This window comes from Helicoverpa armigera, chromosome 5, assembly GCF_030705265.1.
Source record: "Helicoverpa armigera isolate CAAS_96S chromosome 5, ASM3070526v1, whole genome shotgun sequence".
In the NCBI taxonomy this organism is placed as follows: domain Eukaryota; kingdom Metazoa; phylum Arthropoda; class Insecta; order Lepidoptera; family Noctuidae; genus Helicoverpa; species Helicoverpa armigera.
The window spans coordinates 2983273-3001393 of record NC_087124.1 but is presented as its reverse complement, the minus strand read 5'-3'; the positions used below and the strand labels follow the sequence as shown (position 1 = coordinate 3001393).

The 18121-nt window shown below is 36.0% G+C and overlaps 3 protein-coding genes across 4 annotated transcripts; 2 read left to right on the top strand and 1 right to left on the bottom strand.

Moving 5' to 3' along the window:
* The first annotated feature begins 1237 nt into the window (after nucleotides 1-1237).
* On the top strand, nucleotides 1238-4625 carry LOC110384531 (protein lifeguard 4). Its single transcript, XM_064034888.1, has 5 exons — nucleotides 1238-1411; nucleotides 2348-2511; nucleotides 2816-2921; nucleotides 3260-3411; nucleotides 3836-4625. The coding sequence occupies exons 1-5, from the start codon at nucleotides 1346-1348 to the stop codon at nucleotides 4086-4088; spliced, it is 741 nt and encodes a 246-aa protein (XP_063890958.1). The 5' UTR covers nucleotides 1238-1345; the 3' UTR covers nucleotides 4089-4625.
* A 133-nt stretch (nucleotides 4626-4758) lies between these two features.
* LOC110384118 (uncharacterized) lies at nucleotides 4759-12747 on the bottom strand. Of its 2 annotated transcripts, none has more exons than XM_021345235.3 (12): nucleotides 12382-12747; nucleotides 12193-12279; nucleotides 9847-10000; nucleotides 9545-9732; nucleotides 9343-9466; nucleotides 8516-8711; nucleotides 7791-8151; nucleotides 7445-7521; nucleotides 7200-7325; nucleotides 6738-6849; nucleotides 6285-6459; nucleotides 4759-5989 (listed from the first exon to the last, which is right to left on the bottom strand). In XM_021345235.3, exons 1-12 carry the CDS (start codon nucleotides 12563-12565, stop codon nucleotides 5605-5607), a joined length of 2169 nt encoding a protein of 722 aa, XP_021200910.3. In that variant the 5' UTR covers nucleotides 12566-12747; the 3' UTR covers nucleotides 4759-5604. The 2 variants fall into 2 exon arrangements, with proteins under 2 accessions (XP_021200910.3, XP_021200902.3); XM_021345227.3 differs by lacking the exons at nucleotides 12193-12279; nucleotides 12382-12747 and adding exons at nucleotides 10177-10294; nucleotides 10425-10748.
* Nucleotides 12748-12915: 168 nt separating this feature from the next.
* Nucleotides 12916-18111, top strand: LOC110369873 (periodic tryptophan protein 1 homolog). The gene is made up of 12 exons (XM_064034887.1): nucleotides 12916-13102; nucleotides 13184-13242; nucleotides 13332-13453; nucleotides 13757-13830; nucleotides 14148-14253; nucleotides 14659-14766; nucleotides 15123-15297; nucleotides 15555-15651; nucleotides 16012-16182; nucleotides 16695-16867; nucleotides 17401-17552; nucleotides 18004-18111. The coding sequence occupies exons 1-12, from the start codon at nucleotides 13019-13021 to the stop codon at nucleotides 18072-18074; spliced, it is 1392 nt and encodes a 463-aa protein (XP_063890957.1). The 5' UTR covers nucleotides 12916-13018; the 3' UTR covers nucleotides 18075-18111.
* The last annotated feature ends 10 nt before the right edge of the window (nucleotides 18112-18121 follow it).

Genomic DNA, 18121 nt, shown 5'->3' with positions numbered 1-18121 from the left:
CCGGGCCTGGGTTTTTTTCTCATACTTCATGAGCATTGTCCTTTCGCGCGTATTTCGCGAAAACGCGGCACACAACGGACGCCATGATTGTTTTTTGGTCATGACGTCATTACGTTAGTAAACAAACTACAGCTGTCAGTAATACATATTTTGATATGTATTGAAAATTTTAATAATGAGTAATTATGCTCCGTATCGTTGGTGTGTTGTTTCTGAATGTGAGAACACTAGTGTAAAAACACCAGACAAATTATGGATTCAAGTACCAGTGGATATAAATATGAGAAACACTTGGTTAAAAGTTGTTTACTACCGTAATGACGTCACTAGCATGGCGGCGACATTTCGTAGTGTTCAAAGACAGATAAAAAAACCTAAAAACTTTAAACTGCAATAAAAAATATATTTATGTACCTTACGAAGTGAAACTAACATTTCCCGATTGCTTTTCCTCTAAACAATCATTGTAATACACTTTTAATTTTTTTCTCATCTAGACTAAAATACCCTATTACCACCCTTAACTAACTGTTACGCCAACTGGACCAAATTCTCTGCTAAAATGACTGACATAACTTCATTGTATTACAAAAACAAATTGCTTTCACAGAGCTTCATCCGTAGTGATTCTATCGGCTGAGATAAATAAGTTTCGCAGCTAAAACTTGATTTAGTGTGGCAGACTCCGACTGTCGCTCCGCGCTTAACTCGATTCCGTTTTATTGCACATTTACTGCTGCCTCAGTTACTTGTGGCTTTTATAATGTTAGACCAATATCTTGAATGATAGTTGAGTTATATTTCTATTTACATGCTGTTTGTTTTTATTGATTGATACTCCGGATCTTAAACGAAACATCTTTTGTTTTGATTAAATTTATATTTTTCAGATTTTTCTACTAACTTTTTAAAAAATCTAGAAAACTTCACGCAACTGTTAAAGTAAACTAGCAGGGTTATTCAAATCGTATTGCTGTATTCAACATCATAATAAATTGTACCTACTAAAGAATGTAATCCTTATAAGTGCTCTTATTCTCACTGAACGATCAGTTTATTCTCCTACTCATTTCTCACTCCTCACTCCTCTCAGAAGCATTTTCTCATTGGAATTCTAGTTAGTAAAGTAATCCAATTTCCCTTTACACATTTTTGAAGACATTCCAAGATCTCAAAAGCCTGCTATTCGGACTACAAAATATAAATCACCTGACATGACTAATGACAGATACGAACGTCAATAAAAACGTCATTGCGACACGTAAAGGGAAATCCTAAACAGTTTGTGTAAAACAGTTTGTAAATCTCCATTAAATACTAAACTACTGTGTAAAATCTAGTAAAAATGGCTTCAATACCACTAATGTACGCTCAGGAAGATTGTGAGTTAGGTGGAAAGGAGTCTATCGAGGTAATCGTAAAAGCTAAAAGGTTTTTGTATTCAGTGAATGTTGTCCTCAATGTTTGGCCTTGCTTCGCTTAAAATGTTAAACAAATGACTCCATCTACATCACATACTGTTCATGTGTTAATTTCTATGCGGCTCGAGCCATAAATAAGTTTATTCTTTCCATGGTAGTGTGAAATTGTAGATTATAGCCACATTATTGCATGATATTTTTGTATTTACAATGTTAAGGCTATTGATAAGATAAAGCCTCATTTCACATGTTTTCCTGTAGATTTGCATTGGTTTATTATTTTATATCAGCAAATTATTTGGAATAGCTTCTTAATATAAAAAAGATGTACATAGTTTTGCTGTTATTGTTTTGCATTTCTTTGCTATTGTTTAGGCATCCATTTTGTATGATTCTATAAACTCTACAAATATGTGGTCCTATCCATTGTCAAGACTTTATTCTTTGTATTGCAATATTGTGGGGATTCCCCTGTCAATCAACAATTTTAAATCTGAATTTGTATATTCTTTTCCTTATTTTGGGACCAGTCTTTAGAAAACATAAACTAGGTAAAAAGTTCCATTAAAATTCTCAAAATATATCCTACTAATATTACAAACGCGAAAGTTTGTATATATGGATGTATGGGTGTATGGATGTTTGTTACTCTTTCACGCAAAAACTACTGAATGGATTTTAATGAAACTTTACAATAATATAGCTTATACATCAGAATAACACATAGGCTACAATTTGTAAACATATTGTGCGAAATACTAAACCTGCGCAGACGAAGTCGCGGGCACCAGCTAGTTTAGAAATATTAGTACTGCATGTTTGTAAGAAAACAAGTGAAAATCATGCACTTTTTTTGTACATGATGTAAAAATAAATAAATCCTTATACATATTTCTCAATCCTAATGGTATAATTTTGTCTTTCAGGAAGATTTCTCATACCGCAACAATGTACTCAATGCTGACAAAGAGATCCGTCTGGGGTTCGTGCGTAAAGTCTATGGTCTACTCTCTGTCCAACTACTGGCTACCGTTGCAATCGCTGGAACATTCCATCTTGTGGAGCCTGTCAAGCTCTTCATACATCAGAAGTAAGAATAAAAATTTAATTACCTTCATAACAGGATAAATGGAATAGATAATGAAAATAATCACATTATTCATCAATTTTCTCAGAAAGTAGATAAAGCAGGAAAAACCCTGTTTTTTCCTCTCCACAGAAACAAAATACCTAAAGCAAACAAAGCAGCCAAAGCTGCTAATAGTTTCAAAAAAACAGCATTGCTTAACTATGCAAATTCTATACTGCCATAAGACTCTTCAGATCATAAAACTACACTTAAAAGATCCATCAAATGATTGTGATGATAATCTTACTTTGAATGTTAATTTCAGCGACTGGATGGTGATAATAGCGTTCATACTGAGCATGATAACGCTATTCGCACTCATCGCCAAGAGGAAGGACTCGCCCGCTAACCTGTACCTACTGGCTGCTTTTGTAAGTTCTACAACTATGACTCACTAATTTAATTTTACCTGTTCGTGTGAACATGCCTCAAGAATTCCTATGTATACTAATATAATAAAGAGGAAAAAGAAACTTGTTTCTACCTTGCAAGCTCCGAAGCTACTGAAGCGTTTTGAAATATTCTTTCACTGTTGGAAGCTACGCTCTTCCCGAGCAACACAGGCTATATTTTATCCTGGTAGGTATGTACGTTTTCACGGGAACGGGTGAAACCGCAGGAAACGGCTAGTATCCTACAAGCGCGGGCGCCCAAATAACCGACCGTTTTTTTCACATGACCTAATGAACTGATGTTATTCTTATTTCAGACGGTGGTACAAGCTTACTCAGTGGGTGTCGTAGTCTCCTACTACAACACGGCCGTAGTACTGCAAGCGCTGACGCTCACATTCGCGGTCGTCTTCTCTCTTACTGTGTTCACGCTTAATACCAAGACCGACTTCTCTTTTGTTGGATATGGGTGAGTTGGCATTATTTTATAGTTTAAACCCTTGTATGCCGGTGGCGGGGATCCACGCAGACACCATTGATTTTCTATTGTTCTCTAATTTGCGACATTCAAGCAGTTAAGTCTTGGAACAGAGCTCAGTAAGACTGAGAAATCAACATCAATAATTGAGCTTGGTACGAATATCAAAAACTCTCACGTGAAATGACGAAAAACTTATCCGTAAAAGCATACAAGACTCTTTTCTATGCTAAAACCACTGCTCTACATTTTTTCACTCTTGGGAAACTGCAGACCCTGTTGAGAAAAGCTATATTTTATCCGTCGTATTCACGGGAAGCGGGCGAAACTGCGGGAAACAGTTTGTTCTTTATAAAGATTACATACATTATCAAACATTTAGTTTTTTAACAATACTGTTTTTATTTAATTCCAGTCTATTCGCCGGTCTCAGCGTTCTTATCATCGGTGGTCTTCTCCAAATCTTCATCCAGAGCTCAGCGTTCGAAGTGGCCCTGTCTTTCGTCGGCGCCATCTTGTTCAGCCTGTTCCTCATATTTGACACTCAGATGATGATGACCACACTTTCTCCTGAGGAGTACATCCTAGCTACCATCAACCTCTACCTCGACATCATCAACCTATTCCTCTACATACTCAGAATCCTCAATGAGTTGAACAGGAATTAAATTCCAGTATTAGTAGCATTTTTTTTTTATTTATGTACTAGAGCATTTTATTGCACGTTATATTCTGGATAGAATGGCTGTGAATATGAAATTTATATATTTTACGCTACTTAATTTGCAGTATTGTTGAATTAAGTTTTTCGGATTCCATTTTGCAGTCAGAGATGGATTTGTTCCATCGAAAAGTGACAGCTGTTATTATCGTAACTGGTCAACAAAATTGTTTGGTATGACCTTTACTTTGGAAACAAAATTAGACAAAAAGGCATCTTTACTGAAATATTTCGTATTATTGTTTTTATATAAAAAGAGTAATATTATAAAACATAACACCAAAATTATGGGTGAAATTATTACAGTTTATTGAATACAAAATATCCAGCTGCGTGAGTCTGTAGTGATTTTAAAATGGTCTATGTGTTTTAATAATAACTTATTTTGTTAACACGCGGCACTATTCTTTGACATTTTATCGACATTAATGTGGAGCACAACTGTTGAAACATGAATTATATAATTATAAATTGTTTAATTAGCGTTTGTTTCTTTATATTGAAATCCTCCACAGGTCCATAACAGCAAGGGCAAATTGGAACCAAAAGTTTGTTTCTCTATATTCGTTAGAAAAACATGGGGTTTTCTGCCAAAAATGACATGTAAAACAACTGAAACTTATGCGAAATGCAACAATATATTTTACAGGAAATCATTATTTCATACATCACAATAATCATAACCTAAAAGTTTCACAAAATATTTACATCATACCAATAATATCGATAACATCTGAGTCAGTGTAAAAAATATGCCAAACAAGTAAAATTAAATCCTTTAGTCATTAGACAATTAAGTTAGGCCAAGCTTTAAAACAATAGTAGATACTAAAACAGTATTACATTGACAAGTTTCATAAAACAGGCATACATTTTATTTTACAAATTAAAATAAATGTTGATCACAATAGAACCTCGTTCAGAAATGACTACATCATGCAGGCACATTTGTTTTTGCTTTCCAATGCCATAACCGCTTTCGCAAGTTTACATGCAAACATAGAATTAATCTAAAGTGTACAGTTCCCGCCAAAGTCGATGGCAACTCGCATCTGATTTCTGATCACCCCTCGCGTAGCTATGTCTCACTGACTGGGTCTCTTACTTTAAAACGATTTCCGCCTCTTGGGTGATGCTTTGAAGCATATCGTGTCTCACAAGACATTGTATATTTGTCTGTAACTATTAACCATTATTATGGCAGTTTTCCTAAATAGACAGAGGTACTCCACCTCTGAGAACTTCTTGATCAATTAATAAAATATTATGATGTTTACAGTGTAGGTGGGACAATTATTGCGATTCCATTTAATATATAAGAAGGAAGACTTTCAAATCCAGCATTTTTATAGACATTTCTATCCAAAGGACTTCCATTCGTCTCTAATGGCAAATTATGAGCATAAGACGATTAAAACTGCCTCTTCTTTCTTTCTTCTTTTGTATTCTCTACTCATATATTTCTAAAGACAGTCATCATTCTGCAAAGTCTCCACTTGCATATCAGTATCACACAAACTGGCCTCAGCCCCGCCTTTCGTTGATACGATTTCTAAATGTAGTTTCATATTGGCATCAGATTCTTCATCAATTTCTCCCACAGTTTTCACATCACTAATAAGTTCGGTATTATTATTATCACTAATAGTTTTTAAATCACTCTGTTCTTCATTCACTTCACTAGTTTCTTGAACATGTTCTACTGGGCTCTCTTGTTCAGTAGTTTCTTCTTTATGGTCACTGTTCAATTCCTTCATTTCTACATCTTCCGTCTCTGGCTTAATTGCTTCAGATTCCAGTTTCGTTATTTCTATTTCTAAATATTCGGTTTTCTCTTCTGGCAGTGGTCTGTAAATAAAAAAATTTTATGAATTACATATCAAAAAGGTTGACAGCCAATCACAGGTGTGAAAGTCCAGGTTGCTCTATTCTTAGAGCACTTTCACGCTGGCGGATTTTATCGCGCGTATGCGCTCGATTTGGCGCTGCACATAACTGACGAACCCCGCTGTAGTTAAGTCCGCGAAATTTGAAGAGCCCAATCATTCTTTACATAATAATTTCTGTTATTTTTTAATATAATAATATATAATATCAAGAACATTAAACCTTTAAACAGTTTCTTATCCTTATAAGTCCTTACCTCTTAACATCATCCAAGGTCTTCAGCTTCTGCACAGCGTTGGCAGCGCTGGCCTTACACCGCTTGCGATGCTTGGTGAGCAGCTCGAAGGTATCGAACTGGCTGTGACAGCTGTAGCAAGCATGCTTGTTGTGACAAGTCTCGTGCACCATTAGGTCCGTTGATGTTAGGAAATCTGGGGAGCAAAGGGTAAGATGAGTACAGCATAATAGTGCGACTGAAATAACTTTGCCTTTCTGAATTCAGCCATTTGACGCCTCGTACAGAGCTGAGTTCAGTGTTTTTTTTTTTTTACGAAAACTTGGGGTAGGTAGCTTGAGATGTTTTTTATTAATAATACATTTCATGAGCTTGTCTCCATAGAAAACTCTTTGGAATGTTATTTTCAACAATTAAAAAATCCCTGCCATCTGTCAGTCTCAACAAAAGATAAGACTACTATGAAGTACTCACTCCGCCTACAAATCCTGCACTGGTGTTTGTCCTGGCGTTTCTTCTCAGGCGACACGCTGCCGTCCGACTTTCTCTTCACAGTCTTATAGGAATGTTGGGCTATCACGTGAGCCTGTAATCAAACAATACTCATATGTATTACATTATGTAGCTTAGTCAAAACTTGTTCATTGGATTCATAAACTGTTATATTAATGAGAAATTAACTGTCTGTTTGTCTGGCTTTTACACAAAAAACTGCTCCCTGCAAACCCTAGCTCCTGTTATCTGGATGTGGGGAGTAGTTCTCTCATTACGTGTGAGATGACAGCTATTAGTATTAAAATAAAAAGATAGTAACACTCCACCAACATACAAATTCTTCTATATTCATTTTATGAAGCTTCTAATCATTTAGGGGGCTGTTTAGTCTACCAGACAAGTACACTGAACATCAATGAAGTTTGGCCATGGAATAATCACCTTGAGTCCAGTAACACTATTGAAAGACTTGGTGCACAGCATACACTCAAGTGACAGGTCGGGAGCTTGATCACACTCTTGTTCTCCCTCACTCGTAGGCTCCTGTTTCACTTCTGTCTCCAAAAACTAAAAGAAGAAACACATCTAGAGTAATATTTTTAAGCTGAAATCTGTTTGAATGAGCAAATCTTAAGGACAACTGGTCCAGTTTACTCATTTCTTTGTTTTATGGCACAAATACTTACTTGTGTGTCCTGGAATAGTTCTGTGGCAATTTTCAAGTCTTTATTCTCAGAATTCAATGGATCTAATGATATTGTACCTGTGGGCAACATGTATTATTGTCAATTCACTCACAGTAAGTAATATAATGTAAGTAAGAATAATTTTCTCACTGTTGAAAAGCTACACTCTTCACGAGTAACATAGATAGGCTATATTTTATCCTGGTACGAGCAATAGTTTCCATGGGACATGGGCGAATCCATGGGAAAACGTCTAATGTCCAATAGTTGTGAGAATAGCCAACTTTGTTTCTTATATCAAACCAAAGTAATGTATTATTCAATGCAAAAGACAGAAACTACAAACCATTAATAGTAATATTCATTGGTGGAGGCTCCACAAACTCTTCAGGTTCAATTTTAATATCCAAATTCGCTAATTCATTATCTACATAAACATTATCAGGTCCATTGGGAGGATACTCTTCATCGGAAACCACTTCCTGCTTAATTTCTATATCCATTGTCGTATTAAATACGGAACCATTAATGTTTTTGTCAACTTGTATAGGTTTTGGCCAGACTCGTTCCCTGTCTATATCGTCTGTGAACCTCATTCTTAGCAGTAGGTCGCACTTTCGCACATCGGATGCAAACGTTGCAGCATCCAGTAACTTCTGATAGCACGGTGCACATAGAATCTTTGAGTGTCTGTCTGTTTCCGATATCTGTAAAAATAGATTACTATCAGGATTTTATCCTTGCAAGTTGTATAGTATGAGTGTGGCTCAGTGTGGTTTTTACTTATAATTTTTCTAAAAAAGATTTATAATATGGTGCTCTATTGACTTCTACAATTCTAGTAACCTTTATTTTTAACACATTGCTTGCACAACTGTACCTCTTTTCATGTAGTGAATATCCTATCCTTATAGCCTTTATTTGATTCACATTTTAATTTTTAAGATACCAGTCTAACACGCTTTTGATGTGACCCAGCCAGCCAAAATAAGGGACAACGAAAACGAGAGATACATTTGACCTTCTATAAGGAATATTCGCCACAATACTAAAATGAACATTGTTACTAACCTCAACATTGGCTAATTTAGCTAGATCCTCAGCTATGGTGGCTTCCATGCCCTCCCAGGGAGGAGCCCAGGGTTGGAAAACATTACAACAGCTTTTTTTATCGTCCAATTTTTGCAGACAGGCGCGACATTCACGTACCACTTGTCCTGATACAACCTCTTTTGTTTCTTCCACAGATTCAGTCATTTTCTTCGGCCTAAGACATTATTATATAAATGTTAATATATAAAACATTAAAGTAAATAAAACATTCAAAAATATTTATAATCGCGTGAGACACACTTGTCAATTTTTAATAATGACAAATTTGACGTATAGTTTTTGCAATAGAATAGACAAAATCACACATTGCAGTAAGATCTTCGAGATTTAATATTTTCCTTAATACGTGGCGAACACAGTTATTATTTAAAATAGAATAATCACATTTTGTAAAAAATTTACTAAATCGTGACACTGTTTGTATGGATGACTCGATAAAAATATTATTTTTTCATTACTTCTTGATTATGTACGCGTGAAACCAGTCACTTCTCTCGTCGTTTCACGAAAGAGAGCAAATAACTCATTCACTCACATTACATATACTCTGTGGTCACGAAATGTGACATTTCTATACACAATGGTCAATTTGGACTACCAGTGTTGCCACAGAATTAAAATTAACTAGTAGGTTTATTTGGCTTGGCCTCCAAACAAATATTATAAGAAGAAGTACAAGTTATTTCAGGGAAAACCGGCTAAACCGGTTTTGATGAATTTTGGTAGAGAAAATTATTGAATCCGGTTAGTATTGCAATTTTATTACTGTTCAAGTAGGAGCTCACCCCTCATATGTTTTCAAAGGAATCTCCTTTTTCACCACGGGTTTGTGTTTGGGCACAACTTTTTTTCGATGCGGCAGATTCCTTGATGGTACCGCATTGTATTTGAGTACTCGCTCCCCATTATCTATAAGAATATCATACTATTAGCTTAAATTTCAACATCATCGAAATTTATGTCGTACCAATTTCATTTTGTACATACTTGAGGACATAAAGTCTAGTTTCGTGAAGTGTAAACTGCAAGCCACCATGTTCTTGACATATTGGTAGCTGACCCTGAGAGCTTCAGCCCACTCATTCCGGACTGCTGCGTTATTTGGGCATGGATGAAGGGAGATCTCACTTGTAGGTCTTGCATTACACTGAGGTACTGAGCATCTGCGCTTGGCCCTAAAAAAAAGTTTTAAAAATATATTTTCTATGGTCTTATTATGGCCAGTCACAACTTTGCTTTGTTAGATTATTGATGAGCCTTTTTAAACATCAACAAATAATGGCACTTACAAGTATGCTTTTCTGTTCTTCAGTCTCATAGATCTGAATCCTAGTGATTGACTGCTTTCTGTAGAACTGGTCTCTTTCTCTTCTACCTTCACTTCAACAGGTCCCTCAGTTGGTGAAGCTGCCGTTTCGCTCTCAACGCATTTTTTTGGTGTAGCTGAAACAAAAGAACTACAGTAAAACACCGTGATGGATTTAAAAAAAAAAAGGTTGAAATCAGGAGGCATTCATAGTCATAAATCATAAACTAATCATATAATAACTACTTGAAAAAGTTATATGAGATGAAAAACATTAAAATTAAACATATTGATGGTAAGTATAGTTTATCACATTTATTATTCCTGGGGAATATGTGTGGCAAAACACCCCTTTTCAGACGCATGAAAATTTTTTCGCCGGCTTCCGTCATAATCTTGTGTTTAACATAGTTCACTGCATCTTCTTCCAGCTGAAAAGAGATAATTATTTTGTTATTTACCAAGTTATCAAGTCATGAGTAAGGATAACAAGTCTCATATACATTACCAAGAAAAACTGTTTTGTTTTAATATTACCAAAAATTAATTTCATGTACTTACATTAAAATGATCTTCACAACAACTAATTGTTGATTTTGGTGATATGGAACCTTTGGCGCGACCGACAGCTTCACACCACATATATCTTTCGTTATTTCGTGGGACATTGAAAAAATGCTTCTCTGGGGCTTTAATCGTAGTATTTTTACATTGCGGCACAAAACAGTATTTATAAGACTGTCTGTTGCACGTTGTCATCGTGCCATATTTTAAACCGTTCTACAGAATTCAAAAACGCGTGTTTATGAATAAAAGCACAAAATACGTAACGATAATCACGAATATTTCTGCTGTTTGTTAGAGCACATGACATTTGACGTCATTGAATGAAGTTTTTGAAGTTCAGGCACCGATCGCGATGCGACGAACTACAGCAAAAAAAGATCCTATGGGCTTGCAACGAGGGTTTTCTAAAATGGCGTCCACCAGGTGGCGCACTGAGTCGTCAGGTCCAGGTAACTGTCAAAGTGCTTATCTTTACTATGAATAGTGAACGATTTTAGTGGTTTTTTTATTTTATAATTAAAGCACTGCATTATTGTTTTACTATTGAGGTTGAGTAAATAAAAAAAACTAAATCATATAGTGTTAACAAATTTTTCAACAAGCTTTTCCTTAGTAGCAGTGACTTTTGCACCCTCTCTCTTAGCTCAATTTTTAGTTCGGAAACCTTATTCTGACCGTAGTCCATAATAAAATCAATAACACTTCCAATATAACAGAATTTCAATAAACAATAAGTTCGGCACCTACAATTCCATACTATTTGACAGCTGTTTGGACCAGACGCATACGTGGCGCCACCCGGTGGCAGAAAAAATTTCAAAAACCCTCACTGAAAGCTAATCTCAGATGGCGCCACTACTGGAATCTTTGACAGATTATGTCAAGTCTTAAATTCCCATTCCCAGTCCAAACATTTTTTTATTTTTTATTATATTTCAAAATCAGTCTTGTTTAGCCTGAACGCACACATTTGGTTTCCGGATGCAAAAATACATATTAATCTACCATTATCCGCCGGACTTAGTCATCGCCGTATTAGTCGTAGTATTCGCCGAACGAAAAAAATCTTTCGTTTAATAATCAAGATTTCACCTTTATGCAACACGTTAAATTAATAATAAAGAGTTTGAAATCTTTTTTAATCGTTTGTACGCCTGTCAATGTCTATGATTGACTGTTTATTCCATAGAGCTATGAGCTATAGCAAGTAGCAAGATAAGGTTAAAATATGCATTTGGATCCATTTAATGCTTATAATAACGGAATTTAGACTAATATGAGTATTAATTTTAATACAGTGGCGCAGCAAATGTGCTTCTTCAGTTTCAGGAGATCAAGGTCTTAAAAGTAGTTATGATAATTATAGTTATGTCGATTACATGACAGCCGAGAAATGTTTTTATTTGTCGTAAATATTGTTGAATATCGTCCTGTTAATCGGCATTGACAAAGGATCTTTGTATTCTCAACTGCATGTTCCCGACGACTTTGCGCATTGCGCACTTTTTTTGTGCATACAATATGTAAACAAGTATAATTACCAGTAATAATTATTAATATATATCTTTACATTTGCTGTATAACTGTGTAATAGCAGCCGTACAATTAATAAACAACCATTATTAGGGCATAAATAAACCTTACATATAAAACTTCACTTGATTAAATGCGTAATGATAAGGATGAGAAAGGGCCAAGGGCCATATCATATTGTCTCATTTAGCTTGTGTATAGAGATAGCTATAAAAATAATATAACTTACGTGTATCTCTCGGCTTGCGCTGGTAGGGGCAGGGAAATATCGATGGGACAGCTGTTTTCTTTAAATACCTGTGGAAAGGCGTCATACCTGTAAGAAAGATGAATCGAATTAATAAGGCTTATCAAATTATTTTATTTCGCCAGGAGGTAAATTGGACACACCACGAAAATGAAAATATTATGCCCTTACCTGTTGATAAACACACATCAATATAATCGCTTTCCGTAAAATGAGCAGAACATAACCTCGAATGCTTGGACGCTTTAAAGTTTTCCTTGTTTGTCGCCTTTTCCCACAATCTACGTAATTTGGGATCTTTTGGAAATGTATGTGAACCCATATTGCGACAACTTGATGCTGAACATCTTGGCATTGTAAATAAACAAACTAATTCCTCGGGAAATGATAACAATTTTGACACTACTTCTCGGTCTCAAGCGTATACAACGCCACCACACGGCGAAATGAGACATTGAAAATATAGGTGAAGATCAAATAGTAATAATTGCCACATGTATTCAGTATGAATATAGAACCTAAAATACAGTGCTGTTCGCGGATAAAAATGGGCGAATAACAGGAAAATAGTGAAACACAAAGGTGAATAATCAAAGGAGGTAAAATAAATAACTCGGAAACGACATCTAAAAGTTTAAAATATTCAAAATCATTTTATTTTTACATAAAGCAACATTTTTGAAATGCCAAAATGAATTAGTCGTCATAAGTGTCAATGTCATGAAATTTTGATCTCATGTGCACATTGTTTTTGTACATGTGATCGAAGATAAATACATTTATTTAAGTTATAATTTTTGCTATTACAATGGACGAAACAACGCCAACAGTTAGTTTAATATCATGCATGCACTTCGTTAGACGGGGTGTGGCTAAAGCAGTTCCAGAAAAGGTACTTAACCGACTATTTGCCAAGCAGCGGGCACAACTTTTATAATAAATAAAAACTTCAGTATTTCTATAATAATTTCAGATAGAGTTAACGGAAAAAGAGTTGGAGAAGATCATTAAACAGACTGCTGATGATTTGAGGTAGGTTTTACTGTTAAATTTGGTGAGATAGGCTAAATACTTTCGTGACATTTAATACTATTATTATACTGATGTGTCTAACCTTACAGGATAACAGAGGCCGGTGAAGATCAGTCGGATGATGAAGACGAGGCTGCTGCAGCACCTAGAGATCCACCGGCCGACCCCAACGATGAGTTCAATTTTGAAAAATACGATGAAGAGGATGATGGTAAAAGTTTCTATATAAAATATCACCAGATTAACATAAATTGCAAGTGCAATAACATAATTTGCAAGTTTATTTTTTGGGAACATTATAAACTTATGTAGAATTCTAAACAGGCGATAAATTGTCTTATTAAATGCCCACACTATTGCAATTTGCTTTGCAAACCTTGAAAATTATCTTACTTGAAGTTGTGCAATTGTGTTAAGGAGCATGACTAAATAATGTATTAACTCGTAAAGCCCCATGTAGTTGTTAAGAAATGAGTCTAAAATAAAAATCAAATAATCATCCCTTTTCTTGCAGTAAACCCTGTTGGCATCGGTACAGTGGCTACTGTGCCAAACTTAGGTGATCTAAGTGAAAATGTACAGATAAACGTAAGTTATGATTTTTTTGCAGAATACAAGCCAAACTTCTATCTCGCACCTAACTTACTCTATGCCCCACTCATTCAGCCACTGACCTGCTTACATGTATTTGTGTACACCTTAAAAAGAGTGTCCTTAGAGTTTCTTGTCAGCTCTTCTCCATGAGACCAACTATTGGGAACCCTGCAACTAATACAGGCATTCCTGCAAAGCCTATTTGAAATAAACACATTAGTCTTTGACTTTGAATGCCAGATTTTTTTGTGCTATACAACATCAATACAAGTATTTACAGTCATGATACAAAGATGTAATTGTTTATATAGACGGAAGGACCTGACAGTGATGAAGAAGATGACATTATCAAGCCAACCGACAACCTGCTTCTGGTCGGACATGTAGAGAGTGACGCCAGTATCTTGGAAGTATATAGTAAGTGAACATACTAAGTATATATGTTACTTGTGCAAACAGTATTATAGTTGTCAATATTCAGAGGATCAGTCAATCAACTTTGTTTGATTTCTGTATTGTCTGAGTTGCAGACTCTCTCAAAGGTCACAGTTCGTATCCAGTACCTTTACTGGTCCAAACTTAGCTATAAGTGCCTTCATGACAATCAAAATGTATGAACAATATACTATAGCACATTCCTAAGGTGTTTAATAGCTAACTTTAGATAAGCAATGTTAAATGACAAGAACTTCTTCTTCTTTATCCCGTCTTGTGAAGGGGTCTGCTTTCCGTATCTTCTTCTTCCACTTTACAGAGAGAATGTATCTATATTAACAATCCAGAATGTCCAGAATATTTCTATATTAACAATTTGTCCAACAGTCTACAACAAGGAAGAGGACTCATTCTATGTACACCATGACATCATCCTGCCATGGTTCCCGCTGTGCGTCGAGTGGCTCAGCCATGACCCAACAGATCCAAACCCTGGTAAGTAAATATAACAATTAAAAATAACTTCTTCAACTTCAGCTTCCGCCAGTGGTTTTCTCTGCATTATTCCCACACCACACTCACTTTTTCACTCACACTGAAATATTTTTTTCTAAAAATTATCTGCCCAATATTTTAAAAATAAAATCACCAATCAATCAAGACCAATCTTTGACAAATAGGTTTTGATTTGACAAGAAACATGAAGGCCTCTGTAGTTTTATTAACTGATCACACCTGCCAAACATTTCATTGGCCTAATAAATAGAGTGCATCCAACCTGCCTTTCTTATGGGATCTCCGCTGTCTTTCCTTTCTCCATGGTTAAAGTTACAACATATATACTTTTTCAGGTAACCTATGTGCCCTCGGAGGCATGGACCCAGTCATCCAAGTGTGGGACTTAGACATAGAGAACTGCTTGGAGCCAGCGTTCAAGCTCGGCAAGAAACCCAATAAAAAGAAGAAGACCAAACGGGTTGGACACAAGGATGCTGTGCTTGATATGTCTTGGAATAGGAATTTTACGTGAGTGGTAACTTATTATAATTTTTTTATTTAAGTTTAAAATTTTGCTTAATCATACAAATATATCATACGTGGTTTATCGCACATTATTCTACAATACTTCTGCCACTATTTATTTTATATGTGAGTGGGATTGCCCTCAATGCGTAGTAGTTTCCTACTTCGCGCACCTGAATAAAATGTAGAAGTAAAGATAAACACATAAGTAGGGTTGAATATTTTCACAAATAATATATTTTGATATTTCTTGTTTTCAGACATGTGCTAGCAAGTGGGTCAGCTGACAACACAGTTCTGTTATGGGACCTGGACCAAGGCACACCACACACTAAAATAAAATGTTTTGAAGATAAGGTATGCACCCTATTATAGTACACTAGCTTCTGCCAGAGGTTTCACCCTCATCACAAGGCCATCTCTGCATGAACCCTGATAAAAAGTTACCACCTTCCACAATAAATGGGCTATCTAAATCTGAAAGAATTTTTCAAATCGGAACCCAAACTTTCTGAGATTAGCGCGTTCAAACAAATAAACAAACTCTTCAGCTGTATAATATTAATAGGTAACTGCTGTTTTCCTATATTCAAATTTTATGTTGAAAAAATAACAGACATATGAGATTTTGTTGCAATTTTTAAGTCTTCAAAAAAAGAAGGTTTTCATTTTGACCTTTATGTACCATACTCATTACATATTATGTTTCTATTGTAGGTACAATCAGTGTCGTTCCACCCGTTTGAAGCGCAGACGTTGCTCTCGGGCGCCTGCGACGGCTCGGCCCGCGTGTCGGACTGTCGCAGCCCGGACGCACACCGCGCGTGGACACTGGGGCCGGAGATAGAACGGGTCACTTGGAACGTGCAGAATCCTTTCTGTTTTGCTGTGAGTATTAGTTAGCTTCATAGTTTATTTAGTGGTTAGTTTTTTATTAAAATAATTTTGAATTAGGTTATTTCCTAATTCAAAATTATTTTTAGGCCCTTTTTTTTTAATTTGTCGATCATGTCGGGTTGTCTGCCATTATTAGGGTCTGTTCACACAGACCGGCTCTGAGAGGAGAACAGATTCTTATCACTTCGGTAACAGAGTTTTTAGTATTTGTAGTAATGTTTATTATTGCTTTTGTCATTAAGAATACTCGGAGGCGCTTGGTGTGAAATAATAGGAGCTGGCCGGCTCCTATCGCGTACTTTTTCTCGATCTTGCAGCCGATTTCGGTCTGTGAAAATAAAAATGCGCGCCGATGCTCCCCTCTGTGTGAACGAACCCTTATTGGTCTATGATGGAAACCTAATATTTCGTCCAAGTTGCTAGGTAACATCCCGCAACCAGATAAAAAGTAATTAAGTCATTACCGGGGTACCACCTTCCCAAAATTATATTTTTATTTTCAGATGAGCAACAACACAGGCAAGGTAGCATATGTGGACTGCAGACAGGACACACCTCTGTGGACACTGGATGCCCACGAGAAGGAAGTCACGGGACTGATACTGAGCGAGTCAGTCCCTGGACTCATGGTCACACTCAGCACTGATCAGAAGATGAAGACGTGGGATATTTCTGGGTAAGTGTGATAACATAATTTATGGGCCATATAAGAGTATAATATTTTATCAAAGTAATTCGGACATTTAGTTTGATGGAAGAAAGCGTGGAGCATTTATGTATCTTATCTTTACTCTTTTTGGACAAGACGTTCCACGATTTCTTTCATCAAACTAAATGTCCGAATTATTTAGTAATTTTTTAAAAGCGTGTTTTTTAGTTTTTTAAAATATTATTTTGATTTCATACTTTTTTCGTATATATATATGAAAGGATTTGCTGTCAGGAGACAGCAAATCCTTTCATTCGATGATACCCATATCATGGGAGTGGATTTCAAATAGCCAGCCCTCCATTTTGCGGAGGCAGCCATATTGGATATGTGATGACGTGTTTTAGCTAGTCATATATTGACATCGGAACTCAGAGCGTGTGCAAAATTTCACCCTTCTCGTAGACCGGGAAGTGGGTCAGATTTCAAGATTTTTTTACATATGTACAGAGTTACAAGTAAAGTTAATATAACTGTTCAAATTGTACATTTGTCCCCAGGTCTGCCCCGGTGCAGGTGAGCGAGCGCACGTGCCGCGTCGGGGCGGTGCTGTGCGGCGCGGCGTGCCCGGACGCGCCGCACAGCGTGGCGGTGGGCGGCGACAACAAGCAGAACTACATCGAGATGGTCGACTTGAACATTAGTGAGCAGTGTGAGTATATCACTTTAATAACTTCTATGTCACATGAGTCATATTTGGTACACACCGGTTCTTAACAATTGGGTCAGTACCGTTGAACAGTGTAGTGGTTACATTTATGCTCGTTATGTAGTAAATAGAAATGACGAAATATTATACTGGGACGAGAAATACATTTTTTTTTAATTTTGCTTAGATTTATAAGATACTTAATAGAAAATGCCCTTGTTTATAATATCGTAAGCAATTTCAATCTATGGGGAAATCAATCAACCTAAAAGACACAAAATATTATTTTGAAATCCTCTATAAACTTACGAAAAAGGAGATTTCCTTAAAACAACTCAAGATATCAGCGCCAAGAAAATGGCAAGTAATTTGATTAAATAAAATAAGTAACTCTCGAGCAAATCTATTGTTTTGTTAAAAGTTGTCACAACATTTTTATTTGTTTCTATTTTAGATACTGAACGGTTCGGCTCACGGCCGCTGCTCAGACCTGCTGTCCCGGCACCCGATCCTATGGAGACATAGATTGTATATATTTATATAAATAAACTATAAAATTATATACTTAGTTT